Source organism: Sceloporus undulatus, chromosome 5 (assembly GCF_019175285.1).
Source record: "Sceloporus undulatus isolate JIND9_A2432 ecotype Alabama chromosome 5, SceUnd_v1.1, whole genome shotgun sequence".
Taxonomy (NCBI): domain Eukaryota; kingdom Metazoa; phylum Chordata; class Lepidosauria; order Squamata; family Phrynosomatidae; genus Sceloporus; species Sceloporus undulatus.
In genome coordinates, this window is record NC_056526.1 from 18,073,809 (window position 1) to 18,088,398 (window position 14,590).

Below are 14,590 nucleotides of genomic sequence, written 5' to 3' on the forward strand. Positions count from 1 at the left end.
CTGGTATTTAGTGCTGTACTAGGAGTTTTTATGGGTATAAAGGGAGGCCCAGAATGGTCAGTTCTGGCAGTGCTGTTCAGGTTTCAAAGTTGAGAGAAGTAATAGAGAATTGATAGTCCCATTATATTCTACATTAGCCTCATGTGGAGTACTGTGTTCAGTTCTAGGCACCTCATTTTAAAAAGTATATAGACATTTTGTTTTAGGTTCAGAGAAGGCCAATAAGGATGATAAGAAGCATGAAGAACAAAATACATGAGAAGAGGTTGGAAGAGCTGGCATGTTCAGCTTAGTGAAGAGAAGATTGAGAGGTGACATGATGGTGCTCTTTAAATACCTCAAGGGCTGCCACAAAGAGGAGAGTTCAGGGTTATTCTCTGCTGCCTCTGAGGGTAGAACTAGGTTTAATGGTTTTAAATTACAGGAGGGTAGATTTTTATTATTATTTCAAAGTTTTATTTCTCTTCAGAAGGGAGAAGTGAACTCTTTCACATTCTAGAGCGCAATAATTGCAGCCAAACTATTGGCCCCTCCAACGGTGAGGTTTTATGGCTTCATTTCCCCTCCCCTTTCTCACAATTTGTAGTTTGGTGCAGTACTTAGAATTCTCAGAAGTCTTAATAGTTCCCAAGGTGTATCATGATGTAATCCATCCTTTCAATGTATGGTGGGAACTGAATTTCAGGAGAGTATATTAGGTTTCTCTAATGGAAAACTAAGCACCTCACTAAACTACAAATCCCAACATTCCACAGTATAGAGATATGGCAATTAAAATGGAACATCTTGACAGTAAGAGCAGTTCAGCAGTGGAACTAATTGCTTAGCGAGATGGTGGGATCTTCTTCTCTGGACATCTTCAAAAAGAGTCTGGATGGCTACCTGCTGGGGATAGTTTAACTGAAGATCCTGCATTGAGTAAGGGATTGAACTCAGTGATCCATGAAGCCTCTTCCAACTCTATGATTAAGCCTTTCCAGCCCTGCAAACAAGTGATAGGCATTATCACAGAGCCTTTTTTTCTTTCTGTGTTTAGGATAAAAAAGAGAAAGATCTAGATGGTGCAGGAAAGAGGAGAAAAACAAGCCAGTCAGAAGACGTAAGTAACAGTGTTTCTAATGGTATTTTCCTTATAGTATGTGCTTTTATGCCAGAATCCTTCCCATGATAACTCTGCCTGGGCCAGAATTCCATATCAGCTACTTATTTAAGTAATTTCTCCGGGCCTGCCCACTCTCCATGCTGTTTACCTTCCCACCAGAGTGGTACCTATTTATCTACTTGCATTTACTTGCTTTTGAACTGCTAGGTTGGCAGAAGCTGGGACCTAATGATGGGAGATCACACCATCATGTGGCACCCGGGCCTCGAACTGCCAACCTGCTGATCTTGCAATCAACAGAGTCAGTGTCTTAACCACTTGAGCAACCGCATCCCAAACATTTACAGATTAATAAATCTAAATATAGAGCCACTTTTTGAACATTGGACTACAATTCTGAAGACCATGTTTTGAATCACCAATTAGCCATGGAACTCACTGAATGACTTTGGGCAAGTCACATTCTCTCAGCCTCAGAGGAAGGGAAAGACAAACTCCCTCTGAACAAATCTTGCCAAAAAATATCTTGCCAAAGCACCCAGTGATTGGGTCACATTAGGGTTGCTATAAGTCAGAAACTACTTGAAGGCACATAAAAACCACCACCACCACCACAAATCCAGGTAACTATTCTGTATTCAGGGTCACTACTTAGTCATGATTTTTACAGTATTTTCACGATTGTAACTCTACCCCCCAACCTACTTTACTGGGTACCATCTGTATGAGGAGAAGAAGGACCATTCTACTGGTGACTGGAGGATGGGTGAATTACATTTCCATCAGGTTTAGGAGTGGGTGGGACATGAGAAGTTGCTTAGTTAAGTATACTCAGCTTTAAGTATACTTAACTAAGTAGCTGATACAGAATTCCCTCCCTGATCTCTATGAAAGAGAGATCAGGGAGAGATCCTTTTCTCAGTACTGTCGTGCTCACAGAGATGTCTGGTGGGAATCTGGGCTTCCTCAGTGGCAGCTGCCAGATTGCTTACAATATATATCATTTAAGTTAATTGTGCTGTTTTAATTTTGTAAGTAGGGTAGGAATAGTAATGAGCAAGACAAATGGTTAGTAAGGAAGGCATACTTCAAAGATCAGAACTGTACACCAAACTGAAGCTGACCTTAAAGAATGTCAAGCACATACTAATGTATAACACATGCTGTTTTTTCAGGAAGACACTTCCAGAAGCTACCGAGAAGAGAGGCCCACCCTGGTTAGTGCCCTGACGGAGAGAAGAATTGATGCTGCCATTGGGAATCAGAATAAAGTGAAGTCCATGGCAACACAGCTGCTGGCCAAATTTGAGGAGAATGCCCCTGTACAGTCCTCTGGCATACGAAGACAGGTACAGGGGGCTTTTACATGTTGTATTTATTCTGAGCCTCAATCCCTGGGCTCAGCAAATGAGATGATGGTGAGAGGGGTCAGGGATGACCTTAAAATAATTAGAGTTTGGCCAGGGCAAGGACAAGTTACCTCTCGGTTCTAGTACAGAATATACATATTGTAGGTTAAACATTTTGAACATACAGGGGACCTTTATCTTCAGACTTTTGTGGGCTTTGCAATACTTTTGAAGAAAGTAGTTTTGGAGCAGAGAGCTTCAAGAACATTTCTTATTTTTTACCCTGGTCCTACAAATGGCAGAGGCCTCATCAGTCTCCCCTAGTCCATTCATGCTAATTCTTCTTTATAATGTTGTGACCACCCGTCTACCCCTCCCCATTGGTCTGGATGCCATGTTTTATTCTCCATCTTGGGAAGCTGCAATTACAGGAGTAACTGTTAAATGTATGGGGAAAGACTTTCCATAGGTTTCCCTGTGAATCATTCCATATATAACTAGTTTTTCTGCCTGGATACATCAGTGTTTTCATCACCAAAGCATCCAGATAATTTAGCTTGCTGTCCAGAGTACAGATACATTTTTATTCATTATCATGCACCAAATCCATTTGATCATAAGTAGCAAACCAAGTGAGTTGCAGATGGAGCAATGAAGCCTTTAGGGTATGGAATAAATGGATTAAAACAAATCCGTATGACTTAAGCAGCGTTATAGCTTGGAACAGTTCTTTTTTTCTTTTCTGAATTACAACTACCAGAAGCACCCAGCCAGGTGATAGCAGTTTGAAAAAATAATTTTTCCAAGTGCTAGACATGCTACTTGTTCCAAAGCAAGACTGACTTCTCCAAGCAGGCCTCATGAAAACTTAAGCCTCAATGTGGCATACTCTGGGCATGAAAGTAAAACAGAAGCTGGAGAGCTCTCGCACAATATTTCCTAGGCCTTCTACTGCAGACACAGGCCCTTTATCTCTGTCCAGTTCTGTCCATCCCTAGTGATAAAGGAAGAAGGGTAAAAGACCAACAGAAGCATCAATATGGGGGTGGGGGGGGAGTTCCTGAGGCCCAACACTCTGTAAGATTCTGGTTTTATATCCATCCCAGTTTTAGAACCAGTGAACCTTTTTGCTCACATAATTGTTTTGGACCATGTTTTAGGAATGTCATACCCTGAAGAGTTGGAAACTACTTTCAATTCTAACTTAAGCTTATTTAAAACCATCAGTTTCCACGATAGTTGATTCGTGGCCTTTTTCATGGCAGTCTACAACTCCATCTCCCTTTTTTCCCCTCTTTACTTTCGCCTCTTTTCATAAATTTTATATTTTATTTGCCAACTAATTTTTCCTTACTCCATTTCCCCCCTCCCAAATGTCTGTCCACTGACCACCCTGTCCAACATCTACCCCCATCCCCTTGTGGGTTTCTTTGTGAGTTTTGTTCTGCCTTTTATGTTATTGCCCTCCATGGCCTTCGTCCTGCTTTACCCTATGACCTGCATGCAACAATCTGCCCAGCCTTATCAAGAACGTGCTCTCAGCCATCCAGCCTACCGACAGAGAGAGCAGGGTCGCCTTGCCCCAATACCTCAGTGGAAACAGGTAAAACAGAACTGAGTGAATAACTATCATGCTCACCCCACCCCTTGGCTGTTGCTTTTTCATATCAAACCATCACTACTGTTCCTGTATATGGGTATTGTTTTGTGATAAATACCTGTATCTCTTTTTATGAAGTAGGTGTGACTTGTATCACAGGAATCCTTAAAACAATAGTATCTTTAATCATCTCCTTTGGACATTAAGTGTACCCTGAAAGATATCTTATTCACATGGTCTTTCCCAGACCTGCGATCACTATTTTGAAGGATCCTCATGAAAAAAATTATGTGGTATATATCAGAATTCCTTTCCTTTCAATTTATGTGATACAGATTTTCATTTTGGACAGTGGACTCAGTTAATAACTCTAACACATTTCAATACCACTGAAAGGTTTTCAGAGACTCAGATTAGGAGATAACTGTTTATCAGTCAATGTGTTCTATCATAAATACATTGGAATGTGAACTGTTCACTTTCTTTCGCATTGGTGCAATGCTATTGCTCTTACATTTTTATCTTTTCTTCACTTTCATAGCAGTTCTGTTCTCCAAAATAATTCTATGTCTGTTGTAGGATATGTTTTATTGACTGCTGCTATGTGGCAGAAAGCTTTCTGCCAATTATTTTTAGAGGCTAAAAAAAATTTTTTTTACTCAACCTCCGCAATCTTTATTCTTTTTAAAAGGAACTGCATTGTATTTTAGTCTTCTTAAAATTGTGAATTTGCCTAGCCGAAAGCAATAATTAGAAATCAGGTCTTACACTCTTCTACTCTGTCTTGTGGTTGCTATACTAGTGTTATTTTCAATACTATGTATATAAATTCTTTGTAATGAGTCATCTAATGGCTAGATTTTCTTACCTCAAGTGTTAAGCCAAGTAGATAAAAATTGTTTTAGGGAAAACAAGACAGTGATTACTCATCCACCAGAACTAATTTGTGAAGTGTTCACATATACAAGATTAAAAACAGACTTGTAAATGGGAAAAGAGTAATAGTGACATTGCCTCTCACATTATTTCATCACTTTGTAACTGCCTAACAAATGGAAGTAGATTTGAAAACGAGCTAAAGTCACCAGCCTATTATGCAGCTGATCAAGTAAACTTGGCCTCAGTAAATTCATGCTTTTGACAACTTTATTTTGGCTGATTTATAGCAGATACCATTGTTCAGTCTACCCGTTTCCACAGGCTATTCTCCAAGATCCCTTTTCTTTCAGTGGCAGCTGTTGGATCACAAGGCATATGCCCCAGACCCTTGCCAAAGTTATGTGTGCCTTTTGAAGTCAAATGGAAGTGGGAAATACTGACTGGGCTTCATCCAAGCCACTTGAATACCTTTGAATATAGCTGGGCAGCCATAGCTCAAACTACTTATTTATTTGGTATTAAACGTTAGGCATATTACCAAGAACTATTGAATTTATTTGCTGAGAGGAGAATTTAAACAGCTAGGCAGTATGAATTGCTCTATTCTCTATCTTTACAGTATCAGCCACTTTAATAGCAACATTTTATGCATGTTTAATTCAGTATATTGAGCTGAATTCGGTTTACTTCCAAATAAATGGATTGCATCCCTAGGACTAATTCACATAGCTGATGGACATGGTTTTGTCAAGCTCTTTAATCCAGCTTGATTGTTTTCTTCATTTTATATTCTGGTGTATCTATTGGGAAACAGTCACTTGAAAGCCATGATAAGTGGGCTGAATTGCAGTCTTATCAGCTGGCACTCTTTTTGAGAGATCACCTAAGTCTATGATAAAGATGTACTTTCCTAATACTGGGTGACATTTAGGTCCTAATCACATTTTTCCTTGCTTGGACAAAGGTATAATTATCCATGTGTGGCATTGCTTGCATTCACATTATTCTCCACAATCAGGGCTCCTCTTTCCTAATGATGCAATCTTGCCAGCCAACTTGTTCCACAGAAATCCCCATGTCTGTTACTGACACTTTTGAAGGGAAAGAACTCTTGCCAGGACAAGCAAAGCTCCTCTGGCTGTGCCTGTTCTTGCTGTGTTTCAGTTTTACTTGTTAATACAGTTATGCAGTTAATCACATAGCTTCTAATATTTTCTCCAAGGGAAAGCCTTCCTCTGTAGATCTTAGGACCCTTGCAAGTTTGCATGAGGAGATACGACCTTTCAGATAGCCTGGACCTAATATTTATAGGGCTTTATTGATCATGACCCAGACTTTTGTGTCCGGAAACAAATGGGTAGCCAGTGAAGCAACTTCAGCAAGGGAATTTTACGCTCCCCATAACTGGACATGGTCAGCATTCTTGCTGCAGCATTTTGAACCTGCTGACATTTCCAAACAGTTTCCCACATAGAGTGCATTACAGTAGTCCAGTTGAGATATAATCAAGGAATGTGTCACCATAGCCAGGTCTGATATCTCGAGGAATAGGTGCAGCTGGCACACTAGTTTGAGCTGTGCAAATATGCCGTGACCACTGCTGAAACCTGGGCATCCAGGTTCACAGTTAAGTCCAGAAGAACACCCAAGCTGCCAGCCTGAGATTTCAAGTGGTATGTAATTCTGTCCAGCACAGGCAAAGTCCCTGTTCCCTGATCTGTCTTATGACTGACCAGGAGCACCTCTTGTCTGGATTAAATCTTGATAAATGAAATAAAATGAAATTTGTTAGTTTGGAGCAACTACATTTTCTCACTTAAGATTTCCACCTCCCCTTTTCCTTCCAGAGCTGGACAGCAGATTCAGATCGTTATAATGATAGCCACTTTCATCAAAAGGGAACAATCCTCAAAGTACTGTAGTGAACATCAGAGATGAATACTGTATATTATATGGGCATACAAAGAATCTACAGGCACTTTATTCATATCTCTGAGATCATAAAACTCAAGGCACGGGCATGCGTATGGACATAGAAAAAATAGTATCCTGAATTTATATAAGAGTTATATAAAAACATGGCCCATTGGCCTGCATGCTGGTGGTGAAGGAAAAAGGAAGATGACATTCTAACAGGACAGAGATTTTTCCTTTCTTAAATTCATATACCTCTGTACAATCTGTCTGTCTGTCTGTCTATAAATAACAAAGCCATTCTTCATTCGCATACTAATAACACTTAAGTCTCTGAGTTTGTGCATGCATGCCCACTTATACATGTATATGTGAGCGAAGGGAATGGGGTGGGATTGGAGGCTTATGAAACTAGAAACTGCGTGTTTGAAGTCATGAGTGGGGTGAGGTCAAAATGGTAAAGAAGGCTGGTGCTTAGCTCTGCTCTGCTGTACAACAAACTACAGTCCCAAGAATTCCATAGCCTTGAATCATGGCAGTTCATGTGGTATCAAACTGGATTATTTCTGCACTGCATATCAAGGAACAGAGAGGCCAGAGGCACCTGAGCTTACTCATACCTTTCATGATGGCTACTATGGTTTTCAAGAGTTATAGGAAAGGGCCATGTTTGTCTAAATTTGGTGGGAATCAGCAGGTGAGGATTTATGGATTTTATTTTTTTAAAAAAAAACCTATGTCACCTCCTCCCTTCACAGTTTTGAGCTCTCATATGTGTGGGGAATCCTCACATGTGTCCTGTGGGCTTCTCCAAATGTGGAATGATGCCTTGTCTCCACAATGGAAAATACACAGAATCATTCTTTTTAGGTCTTATAATGTGAAATTTCTCAAAGTTTAGTTGTAATAAAGATAACTGTTTATGGATTTCTTTGACAGGAGAATCCAGATTGCAAATTTTAAGGAAGTGAAAACTCAGATCCAAATCTTGAAAATAAGTAACCCAGATTAGACAGATGTAAAACTGAAGAGAGAGCACTGTGGCACTGGCTTGTAGTGTGTATTTAAATTATGAGATTTGCTACCATACATTGTATTGATGACAATTCACGTACATGATTTTCTTAAGGTGCATTAGTCAAATTCCTGCAGATTGAGACAGTTGATGACTGCTAGTCACAATGGTTTATAATACCTCTAAGGTCAGAAGAGGCATGCCACTGAACTCCAGTGGCTGGGAAGAAGCATGAGAAGCCTTCAGTTTCCTTCATGGGAGTTCCCAGGATGTGGACTTTGAAAAAAGGATGCTAGACTAAATGGTCTTTTGGTCTGATCAAACACAGATCTTTTCATTTGGGGTGATCTGATATGGGGGGCGGGGGGGGGGAACTACTCTCCTCCATATACTTAACAAAGTTAGTTCCAAGAAGAAATTATGGTTGACCTATCTGTCCTGTTAATGGCTCAGCCACCAGGATTAAGTAGACAATAAACTCAATTAAGATTTTATGTACTGCCATGTATTTTTTGGTGTGTGGTGTGGCTGAAACCAATTTCTGTTTGGAAGGGGCAGGTTATTTTTGAAGATCAGATGTTGTACAACTGATTGTGTGGATATTGCTAAATATTGTACAATACAGTGAAAGGCATTCTCTTTTCCTAAGGTGCACTATTGCATTTGAGGTCATACATGAGAACCTCTTGTACATAATCCAGTATTTTTCAAATTTCAGTTATGTCTCCAGTATTAGTGAAATCTTTAATGCTTGGAAGTCTTCCTTATTCTAAATCAGGGGTATACAGACAGGTGTTCAATGAACCATTTAGATAGATGCACCATCTTATTGCAGGAAGTTGTGGTGCTGCCTGCCATATGATGAATCAGCTTTCACAAGGGTGCCACTCTGTTGTTCTGAAGCAATACTGACTCCTTGTTAGCCAAGAGCGAGAAGCAAGTCCAGCATGCTTCAGATTATACATTTCTGAGATCTAGTGCATGCAAACTGTGAAGGAAATGCACAAAATACTGATGCCTTTATTGGCCAACAAAATGCACAAAATACATGTTGCAAGCTTTCGAAGATACACTGACTTCTTCATCAGGCAAAGATGTTAAAAATCACAAGGGAGAGAAAAAAATGATGATGATGTTTAGTCACAAGCCTATATGTTTCTGTTCTCAGTTCAGGTGTTACTGAAATGGCATTCATGCAGCTGGCTTCTCTCTGTAAAGGTGTCCCCCCCAGGGCCTAGGCTGTGGAGTTTTAGGCAAAAACAGCCATAGAGTTGAATGAGTGATTATTTACATCTGTGCTGGCTTTTTAATTGAGAAGGCGAGGCTACTCTATTTATTCCATGAAATGGAGTTTTCTGTGTGGAACGGGAGACAATTCAAACATGTGATCTCCCATCTGTTGCCTGAAATGGTACAATTTAGGAATTATTTTACTAGTTCATATGCTGTTTGAGTAAATTGGGAGTAATTTACTCCATAATCCCTTAATTGGCTGGGATTTCTGAGAGCTGAAGTTCAAAACACCAAGGGCGGGCCAAAGCCATCCTTATCCTTAGCTTTACGTCTATGGCCTTGTCACAGCTGATACCAGAACCAATTATCATGATACTTCTCGCTTTGTTATTACTCTGTTGTTTTTTCTCTTTGTTTTGAAACAAAGATGAGGAAAAAGGAACGTTCTCGGACCTGCCCCAAAAAAGTGATCATGCTCACTTCCTCCTCCATTTGCACTTCCTCTCCATGGTATCCCAGTTATCAGGTGAATTAATTCTGCATGCTCTGTCCTTCCCTCTCCTTCTCTTTCTTCCTGCTTCCACAAGTGACCACACTATATAGAGACAAGAGGCATCTAGAAATCCTACCCCATTCCTCACAAAGAAAACCCCAGTAACACAACTACACATACTTCTTTTTATTTTTTGATTTAATTTAGTGTATTTAGAACTTCCTTCACTCCATTATTTGTAATATACAGTACATAGTAACTTGAAACCCTAGAACAGAAACGTTCAGTCTGGAGAAAAGCTACTTTGACATTACTCAGCTGTTATTCTTGATACTTTAACTGGGACAATTTCTAGTGATACCCAAACACAGTAAACTACTTTTGTTTTTGGGAGGGGGGGGCTCTTTATAGTAGCTTGTTACCGTAGTCCATTGCTTCTCCATTGATGAAATGTACATTCTTACGTGCATGTTATATCAGGGTCAGAGGCTTTCAGTAACTCTCTTCATTTTCTTGCCAGAGACAGTGATTGCACACAAACAGCAGGATTACACTTACGGTGTAGGGCCTGTTGTAGTGCTGCTCCTTCCCACATCAAAAAGATAATTTTAGAATTCTTTGATTAATTAAGGGATATTAGAGGTGACAACTGTGGGCTCCTTGCTTGTAGCTTTTTTGTGTGTCTGGCATGATTAGAAGAGGCAAAGATGTCCCCCAATTACTCAAGGTGTCCCCAAAATACTACATGTGACAGCCTGCAAAGGATTTACAATTCTACTGGTTCTAGTTTGCTTCCATTTTCTTTACTTCCTCTTGTGTGCAGTGCTACTGCTGTTCCCGCATACTTCTGCCAATTGATTACTATACCACTAATCAGCAGGGCAATAATTTGGAATGCTTGAATCCCACCAAATTATGTGACTTTAGGCCTTTGATATCCCTGGCTTTTCTGGTCCTGGTTTCCAATTTATGTCCTTAAAACATTCCCAAATAATGCCTTGTTGAGTAATTTTTTATTGCAAATCAAAACCCTAGCTACATGAGCATGGCACATATATTTGGGACCCTGGCTATTCTTAATATGCATTTTCATGTTGATGTCCTTCAATGTAAGGTAAATGTGTTCTCCTCACATTTGAATATCTGAGGCACTAATCATAATTTAAATTTAGTGTTCAGGAAAAGATAACTTCCTGTTAGGAGACTTGCCACTGAGACTTGTAAATTCTGTCTTCACAAAGTAAAACATTATTTTATGTTTAAAAAATAGCCACACTCATTAATTAAGTCGAAACATAACTTACTTTGCTTTCATTCAGAAAACTGATAAAGAGTGTCTTCAAAGCTGTAGCATAGATATGTCAGTCTCTTTTCATGACATATTGAACAAGTTTGTGAGTTCCCAGAAGCTGCATTTTGATAAAATAGTACCTCTGTGGATGTGGTGGGTAACCAAACCAAAAAGAAGTGTGTCTTCTTTTTTGAGACACCCATAATCTTGAGGAATATTACGGACTAGTTTATGGATTTTAGTTGATTAGAAGTCTCGTGTCCTGCTGTTGTTAAAGTAAGTTTAGTTTTTGTTGGTTCCCCCCCTCCCCCCAAAATGACTTCTGTATGAAAAATAAATCTGGTGACTTCAGCTCAACTGACATATCTTGCTAGATTTACAGTTAACTGGCCATAATTGAAAAAATATTATTGGAACATATTTGAATGCACTAACGTTAGCTATTTCTTGGAAACTGTCCTTCCTTCCTGAATCTCATTTATCACTGTGTGGACATTTGCAGTTGTGTCACCAATTACTAATGCAGTTTGTATAAAGTGTCTTTTTTAATTGCTCTGATTAAAACTGAATAAGTATATTTTGCATTGTATTCAGATGAACTTTGCCAAACATGAAAGCCTTTCCAGGACTGTGTTGTCTCTTATGTGTGTCTGGGATTTGTTAAGCTAATTATTTTGCCTGCAGAGAAACAAGGAACTTCATGCAGACCGAGCTGGAAAACAGAGTCCCAGCCAGCAAAGGGTAAAATAGCATGAACAAAACAGCATGAGAAGGGTGTGTGAAATCTTGGGGGAGTGCAATGGGAATAGCAGGAGAGAAGGGTATTATCCTTTGTGTGGATATTATTAATACTTCAGTGCAGTGCTGCTGTAAAAATGTTTCTAAACATAGTGTATGTGTAGTTTGGCATTCACAGGAGTACCAGCTTTTGCCCACTCTAGAGAGTATGTTGTGTGCTTTTTCTGTTTGGCACAGCTCAACACTGATTTTTGGCATGGTACAGCAGAAGAAAAACAGCTTTTCTTTGGGAGTAGGCCATACAATCTTGTGTCTGTCATTGCTTTTCTTTGTGACTTTTTGGGCTTCCCCACATGGCCACCGCATCAGCATCTAATCCATTCTCCAAAGTAACCAGGCTAAAATGTTAGATTATGGGGAAAGAAAGAAAATGAGAAAGGACTTTTAAACATGTGAAGTCAAAGGCTTTCATGGCCGGCATCCATGTTTTTTTGTGGGTTTTTCAGGCTATGTGGCCATGTTCTCTTCTAGAACATGGCCACATAGCCCGAAAAACCCACAAAGAACCAAGACTTTTAAACATTTCGCTTTCTCCCACTAGTACTGTGTCTACTTTATTTCTTAGTCTTGGCTTTCTCTGCCTCTTAGTGCAGTTGCTTTTAGTACTAACTAATCTGTGTTGTTGCACTGAAGGCATCTAAATACAATATTAGTTATTCCACTACCATACATGCATAATTGACAGATTTCTAAGGATACAATCCTGTGCATGCTTATGTGGAAGTGAAATCATTTGGGCTTCTTAATCAAACATGGAGAAGCTTTGACTACTATTAGTGTGTTCTGTAGGACCCCTCTAATGAGGGATGTTACTGTTATGTAAAACATTTTATGAGCTCTTGTTCTTTTCCTCTGCTTCTGCTTTTAACAAACACCTTATAGACATTGAATGATCTGGTACTTTACTGACCTTATTTTCAGCTTTGCTTCTATTCATAATTGTTGTGCTTTTTCGTTCAATATTTTTTTCTAGTGTTCTTTTATTCACTTTCTTCCATTATCCTTCAGAGACCACATCAGTTCTCTTCAGATGACCGTGTGCCAGAGCGCACGCTTACCATTGAGCAAAGGGCAAGCCAGCTGGCTGCCCTCCTGGAGCAAAGGCCAACAACCAGGCATCAGGTGACTGCCTTCCTGTTTGTCTGGGGCTTCATGTCTGCTTGCAGTTCCTTAGATTGAGAAATGAAAGACTATTTGAGCTGTATCATGGCTGGCATTAGCTGCTGTTAGTTAATCAGTGATAAGTACACTATCATGTTGTAAGATAACACCTTTAGCTGCTCTCACTACACAAAAACCTCCACATACAAAAAAGCTGACATTCTTCTGCTTTTCTGGTTACTTTACTAACAAATAATTCTACTTTGCTGAATCAGTACTTTTGCCTGTTTTTTGAATAGATGTCTGTAGCACGAATAAAAGAGAGTGTGGTTTATGTGGGAAGGAAGCTGCTAAACTGAAATGGGCTTTTGACCAAGAGTAGAGTTTGTGCTTCCATGGATTAGGACAGAGTCTCTCAAAGGCTTTTGCCACATGCAAAAAATGTTAGTGAAGCATTACTTTGCCAGGTTGGAATCGAACGGTGGCTGTGGTACTTAACTGGGTTTTGGAAACAAGGATCTATAAAATTAACTTGTTAACGAGTAACCCAAAACAAAGGAACTAGGAAGTAACCCAAAACCACAACAGTCTATAAATCCCAGCTACCAGACAGGCTTGGAAAACATTTTTAAAGGAAGTAAAGAAACATACATATTCCTAGTATCTACTCTACTTTATTGATCTAGTATGTCAATGTATCAGTTGTGTTCACACACAGTTATCCATGTCATCAGATGGGAATCAAAATATGTTTTTATGCCCACATAAATGAGTAAAATGTATTTCACCTTATTGCTAAATTTAAATATGAATTATTTCTGTACATTGACTTAAACAACATAAAAATAGTCATGCTGTAGAAGAGGCTCATAAATGATAATACAGATTTTGTTGCATTTTACTTGGTAGCCTCACATTCTCCAACTATTACCATATAGTAGTTTTAGAAGGATTTTTTTTTTACTTCTCCTTTCAGAGATTCTGGCTCCTGATTAAAATGTTTTTATTCCTTCTAAAAGATACAATTCCATTCCATTCTTCTTAAGTTTCCAAATTCCATTTTGTACTTCTTTTCACTTCTTAGTATACAATTTAAAAGAGTTCACAGCTCACAGTCATCATAAAGCTCTTTAATTTTGATACTAATTTCTGAATTTTGAAAGATAAGTGGTAAAAGTTCTTTCAGAACTGGAATTAGCTCCTAGATTCAGTGTTCAACATTTCTCCAAACAACTGATAAGTTGAAATTAGGGTGGCAAGTTAGGCCATGTAGAGCAAACCTCCAGCTCTACTTCACCTGTAAGAAAAGATATCTCTACCTCTCTTGTTTTCAAAGGCTTCTATAAATGTGGCCTCTAAAAATGCCATCTTCTGACTTTCTCATCTTTATTTTATAGCCAGAGACTGAGCGATCTCGTCGATCTGTGGTTGAACAGTGGGAGCTCTCCTGTAGCCTCCGCTCTTCCAGCCGCCCTTCTTCTCCTTCATCTGATTCCTTCAGACAGGTAGCATGGTGTGGGGCTTCAAGCTGCACCTGGCTGCATACCTTGGCCTACTCCATCTCCTGCCACTTAAAAATGTGCCGCTGGATAAAGCTAGGCAGATTAGTTGTCTTTGCCTTGATTCAGCAGAGCTTAGCATATGCACCCACAAATAAGAAAGCTTAGGCTGCCTCTGTCTTGATTATTGCAACTACAGTATTATAGAATTGGATATAATGTATATGTGTATGTTTCAAAGTTATGGGCTCAGTTTGTTTGGAAAACTCTCAAAACATTTTACAAAGCAACACACCTACCATAGAATCTTGAATCT

The 14,590-nt window shown here is 39.3% G+C and overlaps 1 protein-coding gene and 1 long non-coding RNA gene across 6 annotated transcripts in view; one reads left to right on the plus strand and one right to left on the minus strand.

The window, feature by feature from the left end:
* LOC121931171 overlaps nt 1-12,742 on the minus strand; it is a 32,509-nt gene extending 19,767 nt beyond the window's left edge. For 3 of the 5 annotated variants that reach the window (XR_006104090.1, XR_006104088.1, XR_006104089.1), the window contains exon 1: nt 12,585-12,742. This is a non-coding gene — a long non-coding RNA (uncharacterized LOC121931171). The remainder of the gene's footprint in view (nt 1-12,584) is intronic. The other 2 variants (XR_006104086.1, XR_006104087.1) reach the window with 1 other exon arrangement.
* MICAL3 (microtubule associated monooxygenase, calponin and LIM domain containing 3) overlaps nt 1-14,590 on the plus strand; it is a 233,615-nt gene that overhangs the window by 130,506 nt on the left and 88,519 nt on the right. Inside the window, exons 16-22 of the mRNA XM_042468591.1 lie at nt 1,037-1,099; nt 2,278-2,451; nt 3,971-4,054; nt 9,520-9,618; nt 11,561-11,617; nt 12,683-12,796; nt 14,173-14,280. Of these exons, the coding sequence (XP_042324525.1) occupies nt 1,037-1,099; nt 2,278-2,451; nt 3,971-4,054; nt 9,520-9,618; nt 11,561-11,617; nt 12,683-12,796; nt 14,173-14,280 (699 nt within the window). The remainder of the gene's footprint in view (nt 1-1,036; nt 1,100-2,277; nt 2,452-3,970; nt 4,055-9,519; nt 9,619-11,560; nt 11,618-12,682; nt 12,797-14,172; nt 14,281-14,590) is intronic.